The sequence below is a fragment of the Fundulus heteroclitus genome, chromosome 1 (assembly GCF_011125445.2).
Source record: "Fundulus heteroclitus isolate FHET01 chromosome 1, MU-UCD_Fhet_4.1, whole genome shotgun sequence".
In the NCBI taxonomy this organism is placed as follows: Eukaryota; Metazoa; Chordata; class Actinopteri; order Cyprinodontiformes; family Fundulidae; genus Fundulus; species Fundulus heteroclitus.
In genome coordinates, this window is record NC_046361.1 from 27,825,883 (window position 1) to 27,849,307 (window position 23,425).

Genomic DNA, 23,425 nt, shown 5'->3' on the forward strand with positions numbered 1-23,425 from the left:
GTAGTGCAATCACTGTTGCACCCTATTGAGCAGAACACGGAATATCAAATAAAGTTCATGCATCAGGGGAACAGGCTGTTCTTGTATCTAATTGGCAGCTCAGGATTGGAACAAGATTCTGCAGGAGAGAGAAGATTGTGATAAATTTACTTCAGATTTAATATCTTTTTGTTACACTGGTCCCTGCTTCTATCTAATCTCTGTCATGAGAAATGTTTCAGTGTTCACACTTAGGTCTAAGAAGCATGTCAACACAGTATCTAATGCTGTGGTTTGTCTTTATCTTTCAGTAACATTTAGCTGGACATGATGCAGTGTTTAACTTGACAAATTACATTACGCATCTTGTGTTACTACAACAAAGAACCTACCACACTGTTTCATCAAAATAGTAACTTTCTATTTTATGCATTGGAGACAACGTTCAAAACGTATGGCTTTTTTAAGCCAATTAAGTCAGAGTTAGGGTATCTGACCTGAGCCTTCAGTGTCCTTTTTTTTTGGCATTTAATATCAGTATATGCTGAACCTTATTAGCAGAGCTAGGGGAAGCAATATAGGCAAGATCACTCCTTTAACAACCTTTTTCTATTTCAAAGTCCTCACAGCTAACTCAAGAAGCTCAACAGAAAATAATATGAATCGAAATTTAAAGGTCACAGTGATCACTGTTCTCATTTTAGGGGTCTAAAGGAGCAGAAGGGGGAGACATAGGGAATAAAGGTAGAATCTTCACATTTATTTGGTCATGTATTACAATTGAAACAACAATTATTGCACTGCATGCAGAGCTTTGTTCACAACCAGTACAAGACAAAGGCAAGACAAAAATGTTTAATCTAAGTCACACATTTCCAAATTATTCAAGGCTTTTGGTCCAATATGAGAGTATTAATATATGACCGTGAACTGTGAATTTATGGCGGACATTTCTCCAGTGCTCAGGCTTTAAACATGGAACCTACAATGAATAATGTATGTATGTATGTATGTATGTATGTTGGATGGATGGATGGAACAGGGAACAAGCCCTGGCATTGCAAATATTTTTTAACACTATTTTCTCTTTCCATACTTCCATACAATCAGCAAAATAATAAATAAATAAATAAAAGTCAATATATTTCCAGACTGTGAAGGTACCTTGTTCAGTTTTAATAAAATAATGCATCTGCTTTTGAACTTCAATAAACAGTTTAAGGTTTATTTACAAGTGGGCCTTTAAAAGATTGTGATGTCTTGCAAAATCAGAGGGGTTAAGTCATTGAAACAAATAAGCAAAAATGCTGTTGGAATAAAAGGTGGCAGATGAAATAAGAGTCTACCGCTATGTTTCCACATCAGTTTATCATACATGTTTATACATGTAAGTTATATCTTGAGCTAAATGTGAACTTTCTCCTAGAGTGTAACTAGCTAAGTGAAGCCTATAATTCAAAGTCAAATAAAGCACCAGCTGTCCAGCCATATGTGATAAACAAAGCCATTTAGATTCCTTCTGATTTGAATAATTAAAAACAATTAGGGCCCAGTTCTGCTAATGTATATTTTGATAAAGGAGTTTATTTTTTATGTCAGTTTTGGTTTAATCATCAACCATGTTCTTCCATATCTAATTGCCTTACAACTGTTGCCACACATGTGCCGTCTCCTAATTATACCAACCAACTAATTGATCACACAATTAAAAGGCAAAATTACAAATAAACTGCCATCAGGTGTATACATATTCATTAAGGTTAATACAATTACATTTGATCAAATAAAAATAAAAAAAAGTTTTTTTTATAGCTGCTCAATAGATAGATGGAAAGATCAATAGATAGCTGCTTAATACATAAGGAGGAGAATTGATAACACAAAATTTGACCTGCACTTTCATTAAGATTAATTTCTGTAAGTATGTAGGGTATTTTTTTGAAGTTCATCATTCTGTCAGTAATAAAAAAATGTATATGGCTTGTACTAAAGCACCTTATCAAGTCTGCTGACCCCAAAGTGCTTTACACTACATTCAGTCATTCACCCATTACACCCTGATGGTGGTGAGCTATGTTAGTACAGACTACCGTACAAGAGTGGGCAAATGGGTGAAGTGTCTTGACCAAGGACACAGGGTGGGGTATCGAACCAGCAACCTGCCGATTACAGGACAACCTCCATAACTCTTGTGCAACCACTACACCTCTATGGTATACAAAGCAGACCTCTGTATGAGTATCCCTAAGGAAGAAAACTCTTAAATGTTAAAATATGTCAATCTGACTTGTACAAAGTTTGTTCAAACTTGGACTGAACTGTGAAACTAAGATGAAAAGGTTATATAGCACTTCAGCAGTTCAAATAGGGCAACAGGTTTACAATAGAAAACGTAGACATGTTCCAATCCGATCTGAAGGACTAAACGGGGATCTGATTAAGATATTTTCTAATGATTGGGCTTCGAGTCCCTGAACTTCTAATACTCATTGTCAGCACCTAATTAGTTGGAACCACATTGAAACAAATCACAAGCTGAGTTATTAATGAGACGTATCAAAACAAAGAGTAAACATGCTAACGTTAACCTTTTCAAACAAAACCACATGAAAACTATATCCTCTTACAGATCATAATTTTGTTTCATTGCCTACATACTGTATGTTCTTTATACCATATACATAACTGAAAGTTCTCCGCACAGACTAAAGGTTGAAGCTAACCCATCAATATTAGACCTCTGATTCAATCTTGGAAAGTAGCCACTAACCCGGCAACCACTATGAAGTTTAATGAGGGATTGCACTGAAAGTATGACAGTGATATGACACAAAACAAAGACAGCAGTTGCAAGAGTCTATGAATGCATATAGAGCAGAACCATCTGAAGATGCTCTAGTCTCCTTCCAAGACCTGTCTGAGGTCTGCGACACAGACCTCAGACAGCTACTGGGGAAATATCTTACACATATCTTCTGCATATCTTTTCTTACACATATCTTCCACTTAATCCTGCAACTTTTAAACCATGCATCTTTTGTTCTGAGATACCAGCTACCTGAGATACCAGTTGTGGAAGCACACAGGGCCTCTCTGCAACACAGCACACCATGAATCTACTTGTATGATGCAAAAGGCCACAGTGATCTATAACAAGGGTTTTGTGGTTGTATGTTTACTGCACAACTATGATCTGAAAAGGGATATTGTTGGCAGAACCAAGTTGGGTTTTTAAGTAAAGACTGTAGGTGTACATTTTAAATCAGATAAGGCTATCCTACAGAAAGTCCTGTTTTGACAAAATATTAATTGATATCATTGGTGGGTAAGGTACCTGAGCCATCCTGATGTGCTTTACAATAAAGTTGTTAATGTTGTTGGAAATCCATCTAAAAGGTAGACATTTCGGCTAGTGCTTACTGTAAAGGTTACAAGCCAACAATGGGAAGCAAAACAACCACACTCTCAGATTGTGAAAGGCAGTTATTAGCTACCAGTTGCTGAATTAAGCTCGGCCGGCATTTCTAAATGCCAAGTTATGCCAACTTCTAGGGCTGGCAGCTCCCCCCTCATGAAACAGTGCTTTAAAGTAGTTTCATCAAGTACTTTTTAAAAGCTTTGTGAACCATGAAATCCAGGAGAGACTTAAAGTGGCAGCTTCACTTTAGCAGAGAGGAAAACACATGCATTTATCTTAACTCTAGTGTTCCAAATTTTTTCCGCAGGGGATAAAAAGGTAGAGGTGGAGAATTCTCATTAATCATAGGAGGAATGAATGTGCTTCCAATTCAGCAACGACATGTAATCAGGAAAAGCTCATAAATTACAGTCATCCACAGACGTGTAGAAGTGTGCAGTTTCCTTGTTTAGCAGTAGGTTGATAGGTAAATTAGCATGTGGCTAATGGGGCAAAAAGAAGCCAATCCCTCGAAGGCTTCACTCTGACAAACAGGCAGTTCATTGACCCAGTAGCTGCCTCTGTCACTTTTCTTCATTAAAGCAGTTAAATGTAACATCAAATGCACACACTGGTGCACTTTCTGATATACTCACAACAATAGCCACAGACTGAGCTGCAAAAAACGTGACCACATAATATAACAAACTCTAGTAGAATTCATAGTAAATCACTGATGTTGAAAAAAGTTTGAAGTTTTGTCCCATGTTGATCTGAAAAACTAAGCATCATAAAATGTTTCCTGAACAGAGTTGTTTACTATCTGTTGATCAATGCAAGGGGCAAGTCTCTTCTATGATGCATACGTTTTTCAGCAGCTTTCTGCAAAACGTGGGATTCAATAACTGAGATTGCTCAATCTCTGAATCTCTCTGCCATTTGTTGTGTCTTCCAATCAGTCTGCTGTGTGTATCCTCCTTGCCATGTTTAACTCATAAATCCAGCCCCAAATGTGGGGGAATGAAAATGCACGTGTGCTCACTCATGTGTATGTATCAGAGGAAAAGGTGTGAGCATGCATAAATGTTTTGCAGATCTGCGTAAGAGAGACCCCCACTTGGGTATTACCATTTATCGGTGTTGCTGAAATTCTAGTAGCAAGGCGTCTGAATGTTTCATCTAATCATTAAATGCTGACAGGCTTCACAGAATAGCTCCACTGATCCCCGTTTGAGGAAAACGGGGCCTGACTTCATTAGAACTGTTAGTACTAAGCTGCTTTACCCATGCTCATGCCTGGTTTAACCTGCAGCGTGATGAATGAGAGGGGAGAGGAGAATGAAAGAAAGAAAGACAAAGGGAAGGAGATATCCGAAACAAAAGAAAGCAGGGGCAGAGGCATTTAAAGAGAAGGCCAAGGTGGCAATGAAGAGTTAGGGAGATCCTGGAAGGGAATCTGAGGGCACAGAGCGTGTGAACCTGTGGTTTCAGAAAGCAGGGGGAGCGGATGAAGTACAAAGTGGCGCTTGAATTGAAAAGGTTTTAATGATGCAAATTGACCAAAACAATCAATTAAATTGCGCCGCAATAAGTCAGTTATTACTGCTGCACCATGACAGCCAAGCTGGTATCCCAGCGTCAGGCACCAAATGCATTCAAGAATTTGCACTGACCTCTGTGCACACATGTGCATCAACACTCATCTGACAGCTAATTTATGCTTCTGCAAATATGCACCTCAAGATATGCACATAAGCCCTTGTTTTTAGCATTCTTTTCTTCAGACCATTCATCTGGTTTCTCCTCCAAGACCCCCACTACCCAGCTCTCACACACCCATGCCCCCCCCCCCCCTTTCCCTTCTCAACATTCAGTTTTTTTTCCTGCCAGCAAAGATTTTTGGCTGGCTTAAGTACGCCCACAGGCCCCCGAGGGACAGCCCATGACGGATGGCACTGCGTGTGACTCCGATTCGATTCAGCCCATTTGATAAATTTATTGCTGGCATTTTGAAAATGAAATTAGAGGGACGTCTCCTGGAGACTGTTTTTCCAACACAGGTGCCATAAATATACTTCATTTGGCAGCAGAGTGGGAGGAGGAGTGCAAAAAGGTGGAGAGGTGTTGGATAAAGGATTTCATGGAAGGGAGGGCAGACAGAAGAGGTGTTCAACATAAGTAGAGAGTTAAAGAATAAGGTCATATCATGAAGAGGTCTTGTTTTAATCATAATACTGTAACAACTAAAAAGGTTATCCAAACTAAGCTACCCAAACCTAGCTATTGCATTCCGCCCTTTATTTAAAACATATTCACAGTGTGCACTTCTCAGATCTGAAGCTGAATAGTAACAGATTGAGACTGTGGGTTGTTGACATTGTAAGTGAATACAAATGTCCTGCTGTCTTCATCTTTCATGCCGAGAGAAAGACAAAAACATATAAACACACATTTAGTTGCCAGTCTTACAAGACTGCATGCACAAATGTGGTTTTTGTACATTATCTTTGCCTCAAGGCCCCATGACTCTTCAGTAGCGATTACACTGTCAAAGCAACTTAGTCTTCTATTACTCACGATGTATAAATGAATAGAGCAGACAATTTTTCTTCATTGCCCTCTTAATGATTTTGACAGAGATGGTGAATGTTATTTGCAAATACACTGAGTTGTATGTAAAGGATGGTCATGTGGGAAAGAAACATACAATGCCTTTCAAAACTATGACTACCAATGATTTTTAAAAATATTTTGTCAGATTACAATCACACGCTTTGAACTATTTAATCTGGAATTGATGTGATAAACAAAGTAATAGCAATCAATGCATTATTCCTCGTTACTCTGAACACCCTAAATTAAAGCCATTGCAGGATAAGATAACAAATACTTTTATTGTCCCACAATGGGGAAATTCAGGTGTGACAGTGGCAAAAAAAACACAGAGTTACAGACCAAATCAGTAATAAAAAAACAAGCTAATCTAATCTAAAGTTAGTTCTAAAGCAACAGAGAATGCACATATCAGAAAGGCAAAACTAAAAGCAAAAATAAAACCAGAGAAAGGATTGCACATTTATTGATAACATGGAAGATTCCGATAAAAATTAAATATTGAAGTTAAACATAGGAAATGTGGCAGCCAATTTACACAATGGCTGTACACAACGAAAAAGCATTGCCTTCAAAAGTCACTTAGTAAATAAATACCTCTGTTTTACACCCAGATCACTACAGTTGTCTGTGAATGCCTCAGACGTTTGTTAGGGAACATTGGTGAACAAACAGCATCACAAAGATGAAAGAACAAACCAAACAGGTTTGGGATAAAGTTGTGGAGCAGTTTAAAGCAGTGTTAGGTTATGAAACAATATCTCAAGCTTCAAACAATTCACAGTGTCCTATTCAATTCTCCATCCAAAGATGTAAGAGAGTATGGGTAACAGCATAACCTGACTTTCGCCAGATGGATGTCGTTCCACGGAGCTCCACACAGCTCCACACATACATCTGGGATTGCTCCACTGGAGAAATATTTCAGAAGGAGGGACCTTTTCAAAAATCCTTGCATAAGATTGGATAACTGTGATAGACTGGTGACCTGTCCAGGGTGTACCCCGCCTCTCACCCATTGACAGCTGGAGATAGGCACCAGCACCCTTCGTGACCCCACAAGGGATAGACGTGTGAGAAAATGGATGGATGGATGGATGGCTGATTGGATAAACCACTTGTCCGTCATCTTTACTGATGTGTCACTTCAACCACTCACTTTGAAACCAACCTGTGACACTGACTTTAGGGAAGCTAAAGCTTTTGCCAAACCCGGTCAGGAGAAAGGCGAAAACATTGTTTCCACTAACAGAAGCCTTCTAAGCCGTTCTCTGGTGTTCTTTTAAAGAATTGATATTATGTAGATTGGACAACTCTTATGAAATAGCAGTGCCATTGTTGGTGCTTGCTTCCTCGCTACAAGCCGCCATTGTCATCTGAATCCAAACAGTCGCTTCTCTGATGTGTCACATCTACGAAAATCCCGCCCTGTGTTCTTGACTGGCTCGTCCATTTTATATGGCACTGAAATTCGTCCCAATGGCAGCGATTCCAGATGGATGTGTGGAGCATGGTGGAGCTCTGCGTAACAGCATCCATCTGGCGAGAGTCAGGTTGATAACTGCTTACCTACTAAAAAACTTTTTTACACCTAAACAGGCAACCTTTTTAAGACGATCATTAAGGAGCCAAGACAAAGGGTCACACTGGAGTAGCTGCAGGAATCCACAGCTCAGGTGGAAGATTCTGTTAACAGGTGAACTATTATCATTGTACAAACCTGGCTTTTATGGATGAGCAGCAAGAGGGAAGCCAAAGCCAAAATACATAAGTCCACTTTGCAATCTGCCCTAAACCATGAAGGGGACAAATAAAGTATGTGGTAGAATGTGACTGGTCAAAAGAGACCAAAATTAAACTTCTGGGAATATTTGCAAAACAGATGAAAATGTGAGGCTGTTCAAAAAATTACAGACAGCTGTATATCGAAATATTTGAGTTCACATCATATACTGTACAGAACCAACTTCAAATGCGGCTCTGGGGAGAAGGTGGAAAACTGAAGTCACCAAACTCTTTCAATCCAATCTGACTGAGCTTGAGGTACTTTGTGAAGAATGGGCAAAGCTGCTAAAGGTATGCCCTGAAGTACTTGCAGCTCTAACTGAAATGCAGGGTGGTGTACACCTTTACAATGTAATAAAAAATCATAAAACATAATTTCCTTCCATTTCGTAGCGATATGTTGCTTCATCTTGGTCCACCATATGGAATCCCAATGAAATACATAGAAGTTTGTTGTTGCTATGTAAAAAAAACATTTTGGAAAGTTCCTTTGCAAGAAACTGTAGCAGAAAATATTTGGTACCTCCACGGTCATATGGGCAAACAAAAGTGAGCATTCATTCACCATCAGGGTTATGCTGCCTTACTTATTTGCCCCTCATTGAGTAATGTGTGCGAGTGCAGCTGTGAGGCAATGATGTTCACAATTTCAGCCTCTGCTCCCCGTCAACATTAATCACACAGAAGGAGGCTCAGGCAGCCTGCATAACTTACCTTTATAGGCCCATCTGACAGCACTGTACAACCCACGGTCATTACGTACATAGGATCACAAAAGTGTGTATGTGTGTAAGCGAGCGGATAAGTGTAAAATGCCACACAGATCTACACTGTCAATGTCTTTGGTGAAGTATATAACCAGCTTTAGCAGATTTTTAAGCATTTTGGTTTTGCATGCACATTATATCAAATCAACTTGTCAATAGAAACAACTACACATGCATTCTGCTCTGCTATGCTAAAAGCTGGTACAAAACAACCCCTGAGTTCTAATAAGCACTGCAGAGGATGAAAAAAAAGTTTTAAAGAAAATCAGTGTGGCGTTCTCCTTGCTGATTGTCGGCTTTGCAATTACAGAGTGTGTCACGCCCTCTAACATTGCCGCATCCTCTGAAGGAAGAGCAAGAGCTGGGTGGCCTGATGCATGTACCTACAGGCTGTTACTCAGAACAGGATCCCTAAGGGGGTTTAGAAAATTTGACTGCACAGCCCCATCATCTTACAGAATCACAACAGCCTACAGGCATGTTTCTGCAAACATCTATCCCCACTATGTGTCCCATGAGTCCCTGATGATCCACTGTTCAAAAATAGTCCCCTCCCCCAACTTCAAATTAACATACACATGAAAGTGTGGAGGAGTCTAAACAGAACGGTGATTAGCGCTAACACAAGTAGTACAAAAGGAAGGCCTGAACACAGACTGTGGGCTGCCTGTCCTTGTGTGATAATTTAGACTCTGCATCTGTGGGGGTGATTGATTGACTTTGTAATCAAACAGACTGTTCTTCAACTGAAATCCAGACTGACAACGTCAGCCTAGTAAACAAAACCATGTAATTTTTTTTCCATCTCATTAGCAAAAACCTGAGAATGCACACTGACACAGCATACAGACACACGTTGCACAGCATACATGTAGAAATTCACAGGTGATTGACTCAGAAGTGTTTTACCTTTTTGTGATGACACTGTGGTACCTGGACAAAAAAAGAGCAGAGAAAAAAAAACAGTTTATATTCCAGCAATATATTTCTGTATAGTGATGAGTATGCATGAGTCAGTAACGGGTATTAAGATACACCAAGGTTTTAAAATCTTACAGCTCCAAAAGTACTGAAACTTTCTTTAAAACCGTCATACAGTGGGTAAATGTCATGTTGTAGAGCCCAAAAAATTATTAATAAAAAAGCATGATACTTTATATAGAAAATAGGCCTTCCATTGTTTTACAAAGCAGATACCTAATTTACCATGTAATACGATGAAGAGACCACATCTCCCACTGACCCACCCAGAACTTCCCATTGGAAACATATTTTGACCCAGATTAGAATCCTGGATTTAAGGGAAATAATAAACCTAACACTTAGGGAAGAGGGTAAGAGGGTAGCACAGATACCTAGAGCAGGAAGTCAACAACCACAACACTGAGAGGACCTAGGGTGTTTTATTTATTTGTCAAATCAAATGGAGGATGGAGCATTTACTGCAACTGCCCTCTTTGAACTTCCTTTCCATCAACAACATGTGTAGCATTATCTTTGAGTGGCAGCAAGGGTGAAATGGCATGTTGTTCTGAGGAAAATAACTGCAGTCATTCCTGGTGCCCTATTGATAACATTCTGATTGCTAAATTTCTGTAGAGCAGGTAAACCTTAATGAGTGACACACAGACTGAAAATGTGGAGAAATGTGAAGCTTGCACAACCGCTGCATTGCTTCCTAATATAAAGTATTCTGGTGACACAGCTGTTTGGAGAAAAGCAAGTGCTGAATGTTGCTGAATTTAGTGTTTTGAATTACAACTTTTGTCACAAGGGCTTATTCGCCACTGTGGTGAATAAAAGGCAGACTATGCTCACTAAAGAGTGTTTTTAGATTCCCCTTAGGGTGCCGGTCTGTGATGTCTCCAAGCAACTGCTCTCAGACAACAGTCCTGACTTCATCCTCTCTAATAAATAAATCATCATATAAAGCTTTATTTTAGCAACTTCAATTTGAGTTGGAGATTTGCTACTACTACTTTTTTCTTATTTGAACACTGTTTTATTTATTGATGTCTGAGTTTGAATTTCAGACAAATCATCATTGCAGACCCAAGCATAATTGAAATGAAATAGCTGTGACACATCTCTGTAATGTCAGAATCCAGAGGAGGTGTCTGAGGGACCAAAGTTTTCTTCGGCTGCATGGAGCATAGAGTGGCACAGTGGTGCCTCTGCCCCCACGTGTTGCTGTGCACTCCTGGACTTTCAAAATTTCCTCAATTACAAGAGGGACAAATCTAGCAGTTAGGAAGCATTGTTAGTCAGGAAACATTTGTACAACTGTCCAATCTCAGCATATCTGCTCTAAACTGCCAAAAGAAAGACAAAATCTCAAAAGCAGATATCCCAAGAAAGAAATGTTAAGGAAACAGAGCATTTTGATAACCTTACATAAACAGACAAGGTGGAGAAATAAAAGCTCCTTAGCGAAAACCCTAAAGAAAGGCCTTGAGAGATGAGAGACTCTTGTCTTCTGCAAACTTGAGTTTCTATTCAGTTCGTCAGTGAGTGATCCCTCTAATAAGCTTAAATATACTGAGCCTCAGTAATACAGACCACATCAAATGTTTTCTGTAAGCTTTTTACTTTCCTACATAAGAAACTTTTTAGTGTAGAAGCTTAGCTTTAGCAAACTTTTTAGTTTCTTATGTAGAGGCCAAAGGGGAGACCAGGGGGGGCAAAGGGGAGTGTAAGTTCAAAAGGGCATAAAGAAAACTTTGGCTGCAGTTCTACTTGTTTTACCAGAACACAAAACCTGAAGTAGAAAAATTAGTTTATTGGCTTGTTGTGCTCATGAAACATTTATCAGAACATTGTTAATGGGCTACTAAGGTTGAATTTATTATGCAGAGTTATCACATCTGTATACTAAAACAACAAAAACAAAATGAAGGAAAAAGCTAAATGTAAAAAAAAAAAAAAACATTTTTCTTTTCAGTAATTCAGATTCCTTTATGTGTTTCTCTTTTAGCCCCGAGCCCAAAAGGCCACAGAACTGGGAGGGGAATAATTGAATCCAGATGGATTTGAGGTGTGCTGGACTGAAAAAAATTATAATCCAAAGCGCTGCCTAATTGCCAAAGTAAAGACGGCATCCATTGTGGAGATGGTGTCTGTGTTTATCAAGGCAGTATGCTGTGGGATTGGACTGAGCATTAGGACCTTCCACACTTTTGTTTTGTGAGGTGTTACAGAGGATTTCAGCAAATATTGGCACTGTGGTTATTACATGGTCCGATTGTCTGCTATGCAACTGTCCATAAGCTCTGCACGTCGACACTAATCTAAGCACCGGCTTCAAATAATTAGTTAGAGGAGCACTTTCACAGCCCAGTGCAGTCAACCTTATCACTAAAAGAAAGTCCTTGGTCCGTTTTCATTTTAGCCCAAAGGCTTACAAACTCTCACCACTTCTTAAACATTCAGAGTAGCCGCATAACTGATCATATATCACATGTCAAAAACCATTGAACTTTCTGTCTTTTATTTTTCTAAAGAAAGAGAAGTTTTGGGTGAACTGTCCTATTTAATTTTGATAACATTTTTATTAAAACACACACACACAAAACAAAAAAACCACACACACAAATAGTAAACACAGGGCTGTCATTACCTTTGAATTTGGTTATATTTAATATTTTGTTTATTTTAAACTTTTTAGATAAGGAATAGAATTGGGAAGTCTAATACTAAGAATCTTCTATCATTATTTTAAGGATCTTGTCTGCCTCTAGTAAGTAAATTGTGTTTTAAAGGCGTTCGCCTACAAATGTCTATAAGAACATATCTAATGTCAGATTATTTAAAACTAAAATATCTTGAATTTTGACAAACAATGTTGCAAAAGGACCTACAGTGAAGTGGATAGTATAAGAGGTAAAAAAAATAAATCTTTACAAAGAATGCCTATAATTGCAAAAGGTAGTATATAACAGTGTCAGGCCACACACATGGGCTTATAATATACAGTATATATGTATAATGGATATTTAAATATTGATACAACTTCAACATTGCATGTAAAGTACCTTATATATTTTGACAACAGTCAGAAATCAGTGTCCAAGCAAGTGTACTTTATAATTAAAAGCACTCTTGTACTCTTTAAGATCTTCCATAAAAAAAAAATGGAAATTTAATGACAGTTTAAAGTCTGTGCCAAACTAGAAAAATTCATGTCTCGAGAAGTTGAGAGAGGGGCGCGCTGGTGGAGCAGCGGGTAGCGCGACCCATGTACGGAGGCCTTAGTCCTCAACGCTGTCGACCTGGGTTCGACTCCGATACGCGGTCCTTTGCCACATTTCTCTCCCCCTCTTCCACCCCCCTTCCGGTCAGCCCACTGTGTTTAAAAAAAAAAAGCGAGCAACTAGAGCTGTGAAAAATCCCCCCCCCCCCCGCCCCCCAAAAAAATTTAAAAAGTCACGATAAATTTATTAAAGATTAAAAATCATGATATTCAGAGTTTGCAGTCTTAGCTTGGCTATGAAAGAAAAAAAAAAAAAAAACAGACAACACACCCTATGATTTAATTTGAACATAACAAGCTATTATTTAAATTACGCCTCAATTAATTGCTTCTGAACACCGTTACCTTCAGTAAACAGCGGGTTGCTACACCATGTGTCACATTGTCATTGAGCAAACTGAAATATTAGACAACAAATACATTTAAAAGGAAAATGTGTGATCATCATTTGGTTCATTATAAATGTTGAAGGCAAATCTTTCCTTCCAATTCTGGATCTTGTTGGTTTCGAAGCTCAAACACCATGCTGACTGGTGTCAGAAGAGATAAATAACTCCGCTGTTAAGAGAGGCGAGGAAAACCTCTGTCATCGATTATTGCATTCCTTCTCAGCTTTCAGTAGCTTACATGGATTTGGAGGCTAATTTACTCTGAATATGTTAGTAGCGTTTTATGGGCTCACACACTCACAGCAGTAATCCTCTGGGTTCCAGCATTATGTAAAATATGACACATGTCAATACAGGTTTCCCACCATGTATGTATTTAAGCTCAGTGAAGTTGGGCTGCTCAAAACCAGGCCTAAGGACACTAAAAGCTACATTTTCAGGATGAATTCATAAAATGAGGAATTAAATGTCTCCATGTGGTTTTGCTCAAACTAATATTCCATCTCTTCATAGAAAAGGTTGGGAAAAGAAGCTGACGAGTGGAAATAGTTTGAAAGGCACACTGATGCTAGGATGATTTATTATTCAATGCAGAACCTTATAATTAAACTGTTAGATGATTTGACTTTTATCAGAACAAGTCAAGAAGACTCAAACACATTTTAGTATTTTACCCAGCACATTTATGCTTTTGTTCTCAACATTCATTACCCTAAAAAATTACATCAATTTGACCAGAGATTGCTTTGTGATCCAAGACATTAAAAAAACAGTTGCCAAAGAAAAAAGATTGAAAACTTAAAACTTGTTGGAAATGAAAGGCCACATTTAATAATTTTTTTAAAGAAACAGAGACATTAATTTGTCTGAGTGATCCAAGTAGTCAGCAAATAAAAGAACTGACAACGTGTGCATACTTAGTGCTTTCAGATCGTAAGCCTGTTCAGTTCTTTGCAGAAGTATTTATTGCCCTTAATCATTTTTATTTTACATTTTCTCACAGTACACCAACAAACAAATGCATTTTATTTGGATTTTATGTGATGGCCACAAATACAAAGTAGTGTGTATTTGTGAAGAAAAGCAAAAGTGATTCATGACTTTGAGTTTTCAGTTTAGTCCCCCTAAGTTAACAATTTGTAGTACAACCTTTCACTGCAATCAAACCTAAATGTCCTTTGTTTCTACCAGCTTTGTACATGTATAGATTAAGATTTTTGCCCATTACACCCTGCAAAAGACGGTTTCTTCAAAAACATTTTCAAGTTGTGCCAGATTTCCTGTTGGATCTCGGCTTGGACTTTGACTGGGCCATTCATTAAAAGGTTTTGATCTATATGTTTATGTTTTTCAGTCATCATCTTGCTGGAGGTTGAACCTACAAACAGGTCTCAGGTCTTCTACAGCCTGTAATAGGTTTTATTCCAGGATTGTCCATTCATCTTCCAATCAACTCTGACCACCTTCTGTTCCTAACCTTGCCAGCAAGATGAATTGTCACGGTATTTGTGCGTTCACAAACACACGAGAATCCATCTTGTACTGCACCAGCTTCAACCGCTTGTGTCCAAACCAAAAAATGGTTCAGGCAAATTGAGGTTTAAGGCGGGACATACCGGTGCGACGGAAGCAAGAGCCGATGAGCCCACATCTGAACCAACATAAACATGGCAGAGCAGGAGGATGCACGCATAGCTGCTGCTATCAACGTCTGTTTTGTAAGAACCCATGATTTTTCTTTTATAGTAGAACAGCAAGAATTACATTGTCTAGCTTACCAGAGGGAGACCCAGGACACGCTGCAGGGACTATGTTTCTCGGCTGACCTGTGAACGCCTTGGGGTACCCCCGGAGGAGCTGGCCAAAGTGGCTGGGGAAAGAGAAGTCTGGGCCTCCCTACTGAAGCTGCTATCCCCACGACCCGACCCAGGATAAGCGGAAGAAGATGGATGGATGGACAAGCATGTCTACCGCATAACTGTGATACCTTGGATGATAGTGTATACAAAATGATAAGCAGTGTTAGTTTTCATTTTCAGGCAACTGGTTACACTGGATTTAATTTAGAGTTATCAGACTAAAGAGGCTGAAAATGAATGGATGGTATTTGTCAGAATGTTTGGGAAATATTTGTTAAAACAATTATGGACTACTTTGTGTCGATTTGTCATATAAAATCCTATAAAAACACATTCAAGTTTCTGGTTGGAATGTAAAAGAATGAAATAAAGGGTATGAATACGTTTGCAAGTTATTGTAACATGGAAGCTGTGGTGGATGTTGCGTTGTACAGACTGAGAGATAACAGAGAAAAGGAGCACATAAAGCCTGTGCCAAAAGCAAGATTTATGTTGGCACATTTACAATGCTATTTGGTAAATAACTACCTTACGAGGTGACTAATAAAATATACACGGTTTCCCAGCTCTTAAAAAAAAACACAGCTTCACAATCTTAATACCCACTTTCTTATTGTGTTTGCAAGAGACAGAATGGCATTTACCTCCTGTAAAAGTACTCAAATTTGAGAGAAAGATTTTAGATTCCATAATTATCTCAGTGATGGCTGCGTGGCTGCCATAAATATACTTTGGGTGATCGACAGTATAAAGCTTAATCCGATTTAATAGCTATCTCAGCACCGACTGCACCTTATCTGCCAAAGGAAATAGTGCAACTTCTCTAGCAGGAAGAAGTCATATTTTTAAAACACTTGATGCCGGAGAGAAGCCGCTGGCGTAAAGAAATTCTTATAGGCATTCACATCATCTCATTGCACTGTACAGAATGTTGAGAGGCTCTTACTTTTCAAAGAAAAACAATCTCGGCCTAGTTGAATCTGTGTTTTTTTTTTTTTTACTCCCCTAGGACAAATAACACAAAAGTTGCAAAACCGTGCAAAAAAAGTGCTGCGTTGTAAAATTTGTCAAAGACTTTGTACCATAGACGATAGGCAGCATCTGTTTTCTGTCAACGCTGTTTTTGCACAGATTGGCACATTTTGCACCATCTGTCACGTGTGAGCATCAAAATATACAGCATTGCATGCAGGCGAATTTTCAATTTCACTGAAAATGCTTTCTAGCGTTGAGACCAGTGGCTTGCTCCATCCTCATTACATATCTAATTCATGAACTGGCATACCTGCAGAGGACAAAATTGAAGCACTAAAAATCATGTGATAAATTTAGCTGGAATTAATTTTGTTAGCAAGAACTATCTTCATGAGTGATGAGCAGTTTAGCCTGCCTTTGATCTGTTTCACTCTTTATTCACTTCTTCCACATGTCTTGTTATACTTTTATTTAAACCATGCCTCACATCACAAACACAGCTGGATAACCTTTATTCACACATGGAGTGCAGATTTAGCTATGGGGTAATATTTCACATTTTCAATATATCAGATATAAACAAGTATATGTTTTGCTTCTCTGGATGACTTAACGTGATGCTGTTATGAATTCATTGAAAAGTCAGGGGAAACAAAATCAAACTACACACAGATTCTGAGAGACAAAAGTCAACTCATGGCAAAAAACACCATCCGAGAACACTATGGAACTGGTTTTACTAAAACCAGATATCAAATTTAATACAATCGCAAAGTAAAGGATCCTCGAGACACATAACTGCTTTAGTAGAAAAAAATAAATTATACCTCAAAGGTGATCCCATAGTTATCATACTGTATAAATATAATTTTTCATGGCAACTATTTTACCTAAACAAGTAGGAAAGGCATGAGTACATTAACAAAGATACCATTTAATTTCCCAGAAGTTTTGGTTTTGCACATCTTCTACAAAACTATAATAATTCACAGGTGGAATGCAGCCCTCTTTAACACGCTTGTGTTTTCCTACTGAATTAAGTCAAAGTGTCTACTGTGACAAAAGCTCATAAGTTTCTGTTTGCTATCTGAAGAGAAATGTAAAAACTCTCCACAATTATTTGTAATAAATATATTAGAGCACAGAAACTCATTTCTTTTAGCCACTATTGAAAAAGGAAAGGATGCAATCCACGCAAAGAAAGTTAGCTAAAACTGCCCATGTGTTTAGTAGGAAGATAAAAAGTTAGAACAACTAGACCTTGGACCATGGAAGACCCATTTTGATATTGCAACCACGCACAGGCAACAAGATGGAAAAATAACCTGTTGCTAAAAACTAGGAATTTAACTGGACCTGTGGATTTGGGCCAGATCAGACTAAGATTGAGATTTGCAACCGTTAACTCTCCACATAGGACTAAAATAAAACAAACGATGTATAAGTGGAAAGGTAGCTCAAACCTGCTGTTGAGTGTAGCAGAGGTTCTGTGATTCTGTGGGTCTGCTTCCCATCTAAAGGCTATGGAATGCATGCTAGAGTGCATTGAACCATTGACTCTGAAACACCTAGATATTTTCAACAAAAATCTGATGGCCAGAAAATAATGTAACAAATTTACAATTATTATTATTATTATTATTATTATTATTATTATTATTATTATACATTAAAATGATTAAAGATATCTGACTATACATCAAGAAACCAGCTCAGTCTGAGGACCTAATTTTTCTAGAAAACTGGGGTAAGCTGTAGAGAACATAAGAAAACCCCAAGGACACTGAATGGTGTAAATATTTTCGAAAGAGGAATGATCAAAGATTATTCTAATTCTATGCATATCAAAATAGTTTTTTTAATTCAGTTGAAAGTTTTAATTGTTTGCATTGTTACTGTGTTTCTAACATCCTATTGCCTGTGCAAATTCGCAGTTATGCGGGTCATTGCAACAGCAAACATGCTTAAATTGGAGGCAACCGGACTTTTGTCAAATTTTTCTGAAAATGTATCAAAACCTATCCAGGAGTCTGACAATTTTGGCGGCTCGCACTTGAGCAACCTGTACAACAACAGCAGCATTCCAACTCCAGGTTTCTCAAGTGTAAGCCGCCAGAACTGACAAAGACTCGAACAGGCCTCGAAATGTTTTCAGAAAATCTGAGTGAAAGTTCAGTTTCCTCCAACTTAACCCTATTTGCTGTTAAAATCTTATTGTTTAGTTGTTGTTTTTTTTTCTTTTTTTTTATTAAAACATGTCTCTCTAGAAAATGAGATCTTGGATCTTTACAAAATAAAACAAAACGGGGGGTTGACTACCTGTCAATGGTAGCAGATAAAATAACAGGTGGCCAGAGGATCCAAATTACAATCTAAAAGAGAACATCCATCAGACAAATATCCAACAAGGTTCAGTAAGCATCTCAATGCTTTTCACCATTGATAGAAGAATGCATTAAATTTCTAATTGAAGAGATACATCTTAGCTAATCTGACTGTCAATGTGTGACACTACTGCTATACCTTATAAATGTTTTGTTTTTTCTCTTTTTAGAGTACATTTTTAGCTATGGTGTGAAAACATTTACATACCATGACTCGTTTAACCCATGTTTTGAAGGCATGTGCCTGCAGATATTCTAGAGAAGAATGCAAGGACACAGAACACAATCCAGGGTTTTAATTAGTTGAGTGTAGCACATGCTCATCTGCTGCATGCTGCACAGGGAGAGCAGGGAGTGCTGCCTTCTTGCTCATTATGCACTAATGAGTTGTCTATTAATGAAAATGGAAAGCATTTATTTTGCGAGCACAAAGGGTTCAGCTGGATTAATTACTGCACTACAGCAACAAAATGAAAACAGAAAGTGCAGCATCACTCTTGTGTGGCACATTACCCATTAACCAACTGTTATCAAGGCACAGAGAATGTTGCCGCACGACACACGGCGGGGACAGAAAACGTCCTCACAGGCCATTAAAACTTCATGTGAACTCCAGTTTTGACACGTTTGATGTAGTTTCTTTCCAGCTTACAAGTTTTCATACAACTCAATGCTATGTGTCCACAAGCAAAACATCTTGTCAAGGTAAAAAAAAAACACGACCAGGGAATAGTAAGGCATTTATCCACTAAGCTTCAATTGTAGGACGCCATAATAACAGGATAGCATGTAATTGCAGTACAATTGTTGAATACTGCAGTGACAGTATCAATTAAAATGAACACGTATTTTCCTGACTCTTTTCTTTCTTTCTTCTTCTTCATCAGAATTTCCCCACCATTCTTTTTCACTTTTATTGTCTTAACTACTAAAAATATACATCAACGGAGAAAATTGAGGGCAGTTTAAGATGAGCCAACTGGCCAACAACATTATTCCTATTCCAAATGAATATGCATAGCATGTGAAATAAAGTATCTTACAAAAAAACCATCCAGGGTGTAGGACATAGCAGTTCACTTGGTGACATCCAGTGTTTTACACTCCTGATATCACACACCTAGTTATTTTAATGGCAAAAAATACTTTTACATATTGCAAAGCTCTACCTCAAATTACAAAAGACATTTTTGGTGCCTACACATTGAGGTTTACATTTTCCAGCAGTAGTTATTAAGAAAAGGTGAAGGATATCAACAGGAAAGTATTTAATTCTGATTTTCCTTTTAATCTACATATTCAGAGAAATTTTTTTTAGAAGATTTTTAGTTGGTTGTCTTTAAACAGCCATACAAACAGCAAATTATATTATTTGGCCAGTTTCTTGTGTACACTTTGCAAGTGCTCATTTGAACCCCCTTTCGTCTTAAGAACTGCCTTAATTCATTATTGCATAGATTCAACAAGCTGTCGGAAGAATTTGTTAGAGATTTTGGTTTATATTGACATGATAGCACCAATCACGACAGTTGATCCAGATTTGTCACTGCGCAACCACAACTGAAATCTCCTGTTCCACCACCTTCCAACGATGTTTAAATGGATCGTTATACAATAAAAAACTTGGTGGATTATCCTGCTGGATGGTTCCATTGAAAGATGCGTACCGTGTGGTCTTAAAGGGCCGGAGAGGGTCAACAACAATACATAAATTATAATTAGCTGGTTTTGGGGACCCACACAGTGTCCAGAAAATAATGCATATACATTACAACTCCAGCAAAAGCCTGAACCATTTATAAAAGGCAGAATGGACCCATCATTTGATGTTGTTTACACTAAATTCCGACTCTACTGTCTGAATGCTGAGGTTAAATTCAAGACTCATTAGATCAGGATATGTTTTGTCCAATCTATTACTTCCAAGGTTTGGTGAATTGTCACCTCACTTTCCTTCTGAAAGGAGTGGTACATGGAGTAGCCTCCTCCTGCAGTTGCCATTCTTAGTCAAGCTTCAACCTGAGCATTTAGAGAAGGTAATCTGCATAAACTGATTGTAATGAGTGGTTACTTGAGCTACTACTGCCTTTCTAATATCACCATATGATTCTCCTTTTACAATTGATATTAGCAATGCAGTTTTATCTGCACAGCTGCCACTCACTGGAAACTTCTGTTTGGATCATTCTCAGTATAGTAATTAAGAAACACACAAAAGCTGACCTTGTTCTTATGCTCACCTCTTTGCTATTCTGATCAAGATTTTTGAAAAATGCATTTAGGTGACAATACATTGAACATAACCTTCTGTTCAATAGTCTGTGCTCTTGAGATTGTCCAAATGCAATGTGTATGACACTCTTCTAGGGTGAATGTGATTAAATGTCAAATAATTCTCTCAAGGTGTTAGTCTCTTTTCTGCTAGAGTTCACACTTAGTGAAGGAAATGCAACCTTCTCTTTGCCCCTGCTAAGAACATTTAAGTTCACTCGGAAGCCTTGATATCTGCTTCCAGCTGGTTTTTATGATTAAGTATTTATTTCAGAAAGATCTTTCACTCTCACCCTCTCTCTCTCTCAGCCTCTCTCTCTCTCTCTTCCCCTCTCTCATACAAATGTATTATTTTGAAAAAAAGAGAATCATGTCTCAAAAATACCTCATAGTTCTGAATCACTGAAGAGAAAAGAGTTGAAGAGGTACTAAGAATAGAATATAAAACTATTTACTGACCAGTCAACAACAAACAGAATGAAAAAGTTATGCCTAATCGAACTAACAAAGCATTGATCAACTTGTATATTATAAAGTGTACATGTAAAAGTTAGGCATCAAAGAACATTTTCAGGTGCAACCACTATTGCAAATGTCGCCATGTCTGATTTATGGGTGGTTAAACAAAGAAAAAGCTTTTTTTTGAGCCTCGCCTAATTTTTTTACCAAAATAAATTCTTCAAAACATACTAAAAACCCCTTTCAAATTATAGGAGACGCCTCCAATTTTATAGATCCACATCCTGACTATAACTGTAACAAATCTGGACTGTATCAGTTGGAGCATATGTATTTGTTACACAAAGGTTTTAGTAGGCAGTGTGCCAAGCAGACCTGCAATTTTGCACAGTTGTGCCAAAATGTGCCAAATGTGTCTTACACCTCATAAAGAGAATCTGGTCAGATAAAAGTGCTGATTTCCAATGCGGAACTCTTTCCGCATATGACAAAATATTTCTTCATAAGATTTACCCCCTGCTTCATCAAAATGTACCATTATGCACAGCATAATATCAATAAAATTAAGAGAAAATTTACTGAATTGTGTCCTTTTGTCTCAAACAATAATTTTATTGAAAAAAATACTTATCAATAATAGCCCTAACAAACATAAGGAAAACTAAATTATCAATAAAACAAGCATGTGAAAAGCTTCTCAATAAGTAGCTATCAATAAAATGTGTAAATAAATGTGCAATAAAAAGCTATCAGTAAAAAAAAAAAAACATATAAACAAATGTGCAGCAAAGAGTGTGCAAAAACTTTCACAGACTCTCCAGGTGAACCAGGCTCAGTGCCTGGTTCTCCTGGAGAGTGCCACATGTCATCAATGTTGACAATAGGTGGAGGGGTAGCTTGAATCGCCTGCCTGGTTATTGGCCTGCTTGAACGGCTCTTATTGTTTCTTGGGGCAGAGGCAACCGTGTGCTTCACAGGGCTTGGAGCAGCCCGTAGCCGATGGACAGGTGGCTGACACTCATCTTCTGCTGTGCTGTTGTCACTGGGGAAACAAAGACTTATTTTGAAGTTTAGATTTGACTGTGTTTATCTAAAACGTAATGACATATTTATTATGTAACCACAATGGTATGCAAAATAGACTTCTCACCTTGAAAAAGAAGAGGAGGCCTGAAGTGGTTGGATGCACTGTCCTTTCTGTACCAGATGGTCCTGCTTCCTCCATGCAGTAATAATATAGAGATAGGTTAGTTCACTGCCAAGTTTTCAGATAATTAGATTATACATTATTTCCTACTGTTGTCCAAAAAAACAGCAAAACAACAAAGTGATGTAAAACAGCAGTGTATTGGGAAACGGTAAATAATATAAGCGCTTCATAGAATGCTTTTAGATCCCCCAACATACAGTACAGGTAAATCTTCCTTTGGTATGCAGAAGCTGACGGAGGGGAATAGTGACTAAACTTTCTGATTATAAGACAATTTATTTCTTACTACTCCAAAAATAGCAAAATATAAAACAGCATTTGTATTAGAAAAGTGTAAATGATATAAGCACTTCATTTAAGGCTTTTAAGACCATCCCACTTACAGTAAAACTAATAATTATATTATGCTGCTGGAGAGGGAGGAGGGGTGAAGCTAATCACAACACTATACGTTGTTACCTACAGCTCTCCCAAAATCACAATACCATAAAACAACACCGTTGTGAAATGTCAGTTGTATTGTCATGGTATAAATTATATTACCAGTTCATAAAATGCTTTTTCGATCATCCAACCGGTATGGTAAAATGGTCGTGTTATTCACGACTGTAACTAATTGCAGTCGATATATAAGATAAAGATGCTGGAAATAAAAAGTACCCATACGACTTACTCATGAACCAGGTCCAGAACCAGCTGCTGCTCATGTCCGTCTCAGCATGACTCTCCCTCATAATTTCGTCCAAAGCCTCCTGAATGGTACATTTCCTATTCTGTGCCATCACAAATGCAGATGTTCTCTGGAATATCCACACCGTCGAAGAGATAAACAAAATCAACAAGCCGGCTGTGTCTTCTTCGTGCGTAATTCAGCACGTGCGCAAAGCAGCTGTGGCTGTGAGTTGTACAGTCTTCGGTACCCACGGCAATTACGTCATCAAGACTCATCGGACAAAGACGTGCTATACCTTGTTGGAAAAGACAGAGTCTCTAGTTTGCAATGATACCAGCCATGGGGGGATGGGGCGGAGCATGTCCGCACAGTGAGGAATTTTTCTGAGAGAGTCAGACATTTAAATGGCATCTCC

General features: G+C 38.1%; 1 protein-coding gene across 3 annotated transcripts in view; it reads right to left on the reverse strand.

Annotated features, from left to right (window-relative positions):
* The window catches only part of LOC105932301 (cadherin-4), a 421,667-nt gene that overhangs the window by 227,946 nt on the left and 170,296 nt on the right, over window positions 1-23,425 (reverse strand). For 2 of the 3 annotated variants that reach the window (XM_021320932.2, XM_012871395.3), the window contains one exon: window positions 9,451-9,474. The exons of the other annotated variant lie outside the window; for it this stretch is intronic. In XM_021320932.2, the coding sequence (XP_021176607.2) occupies window positions 9,451-9,474 (24 nt within the window). The remainder of the gene's footprint in view (window positions 1-9,450; window positions 9,475-23,425) is intronic. 3 annotated transcript variants of the gene reach the window in all.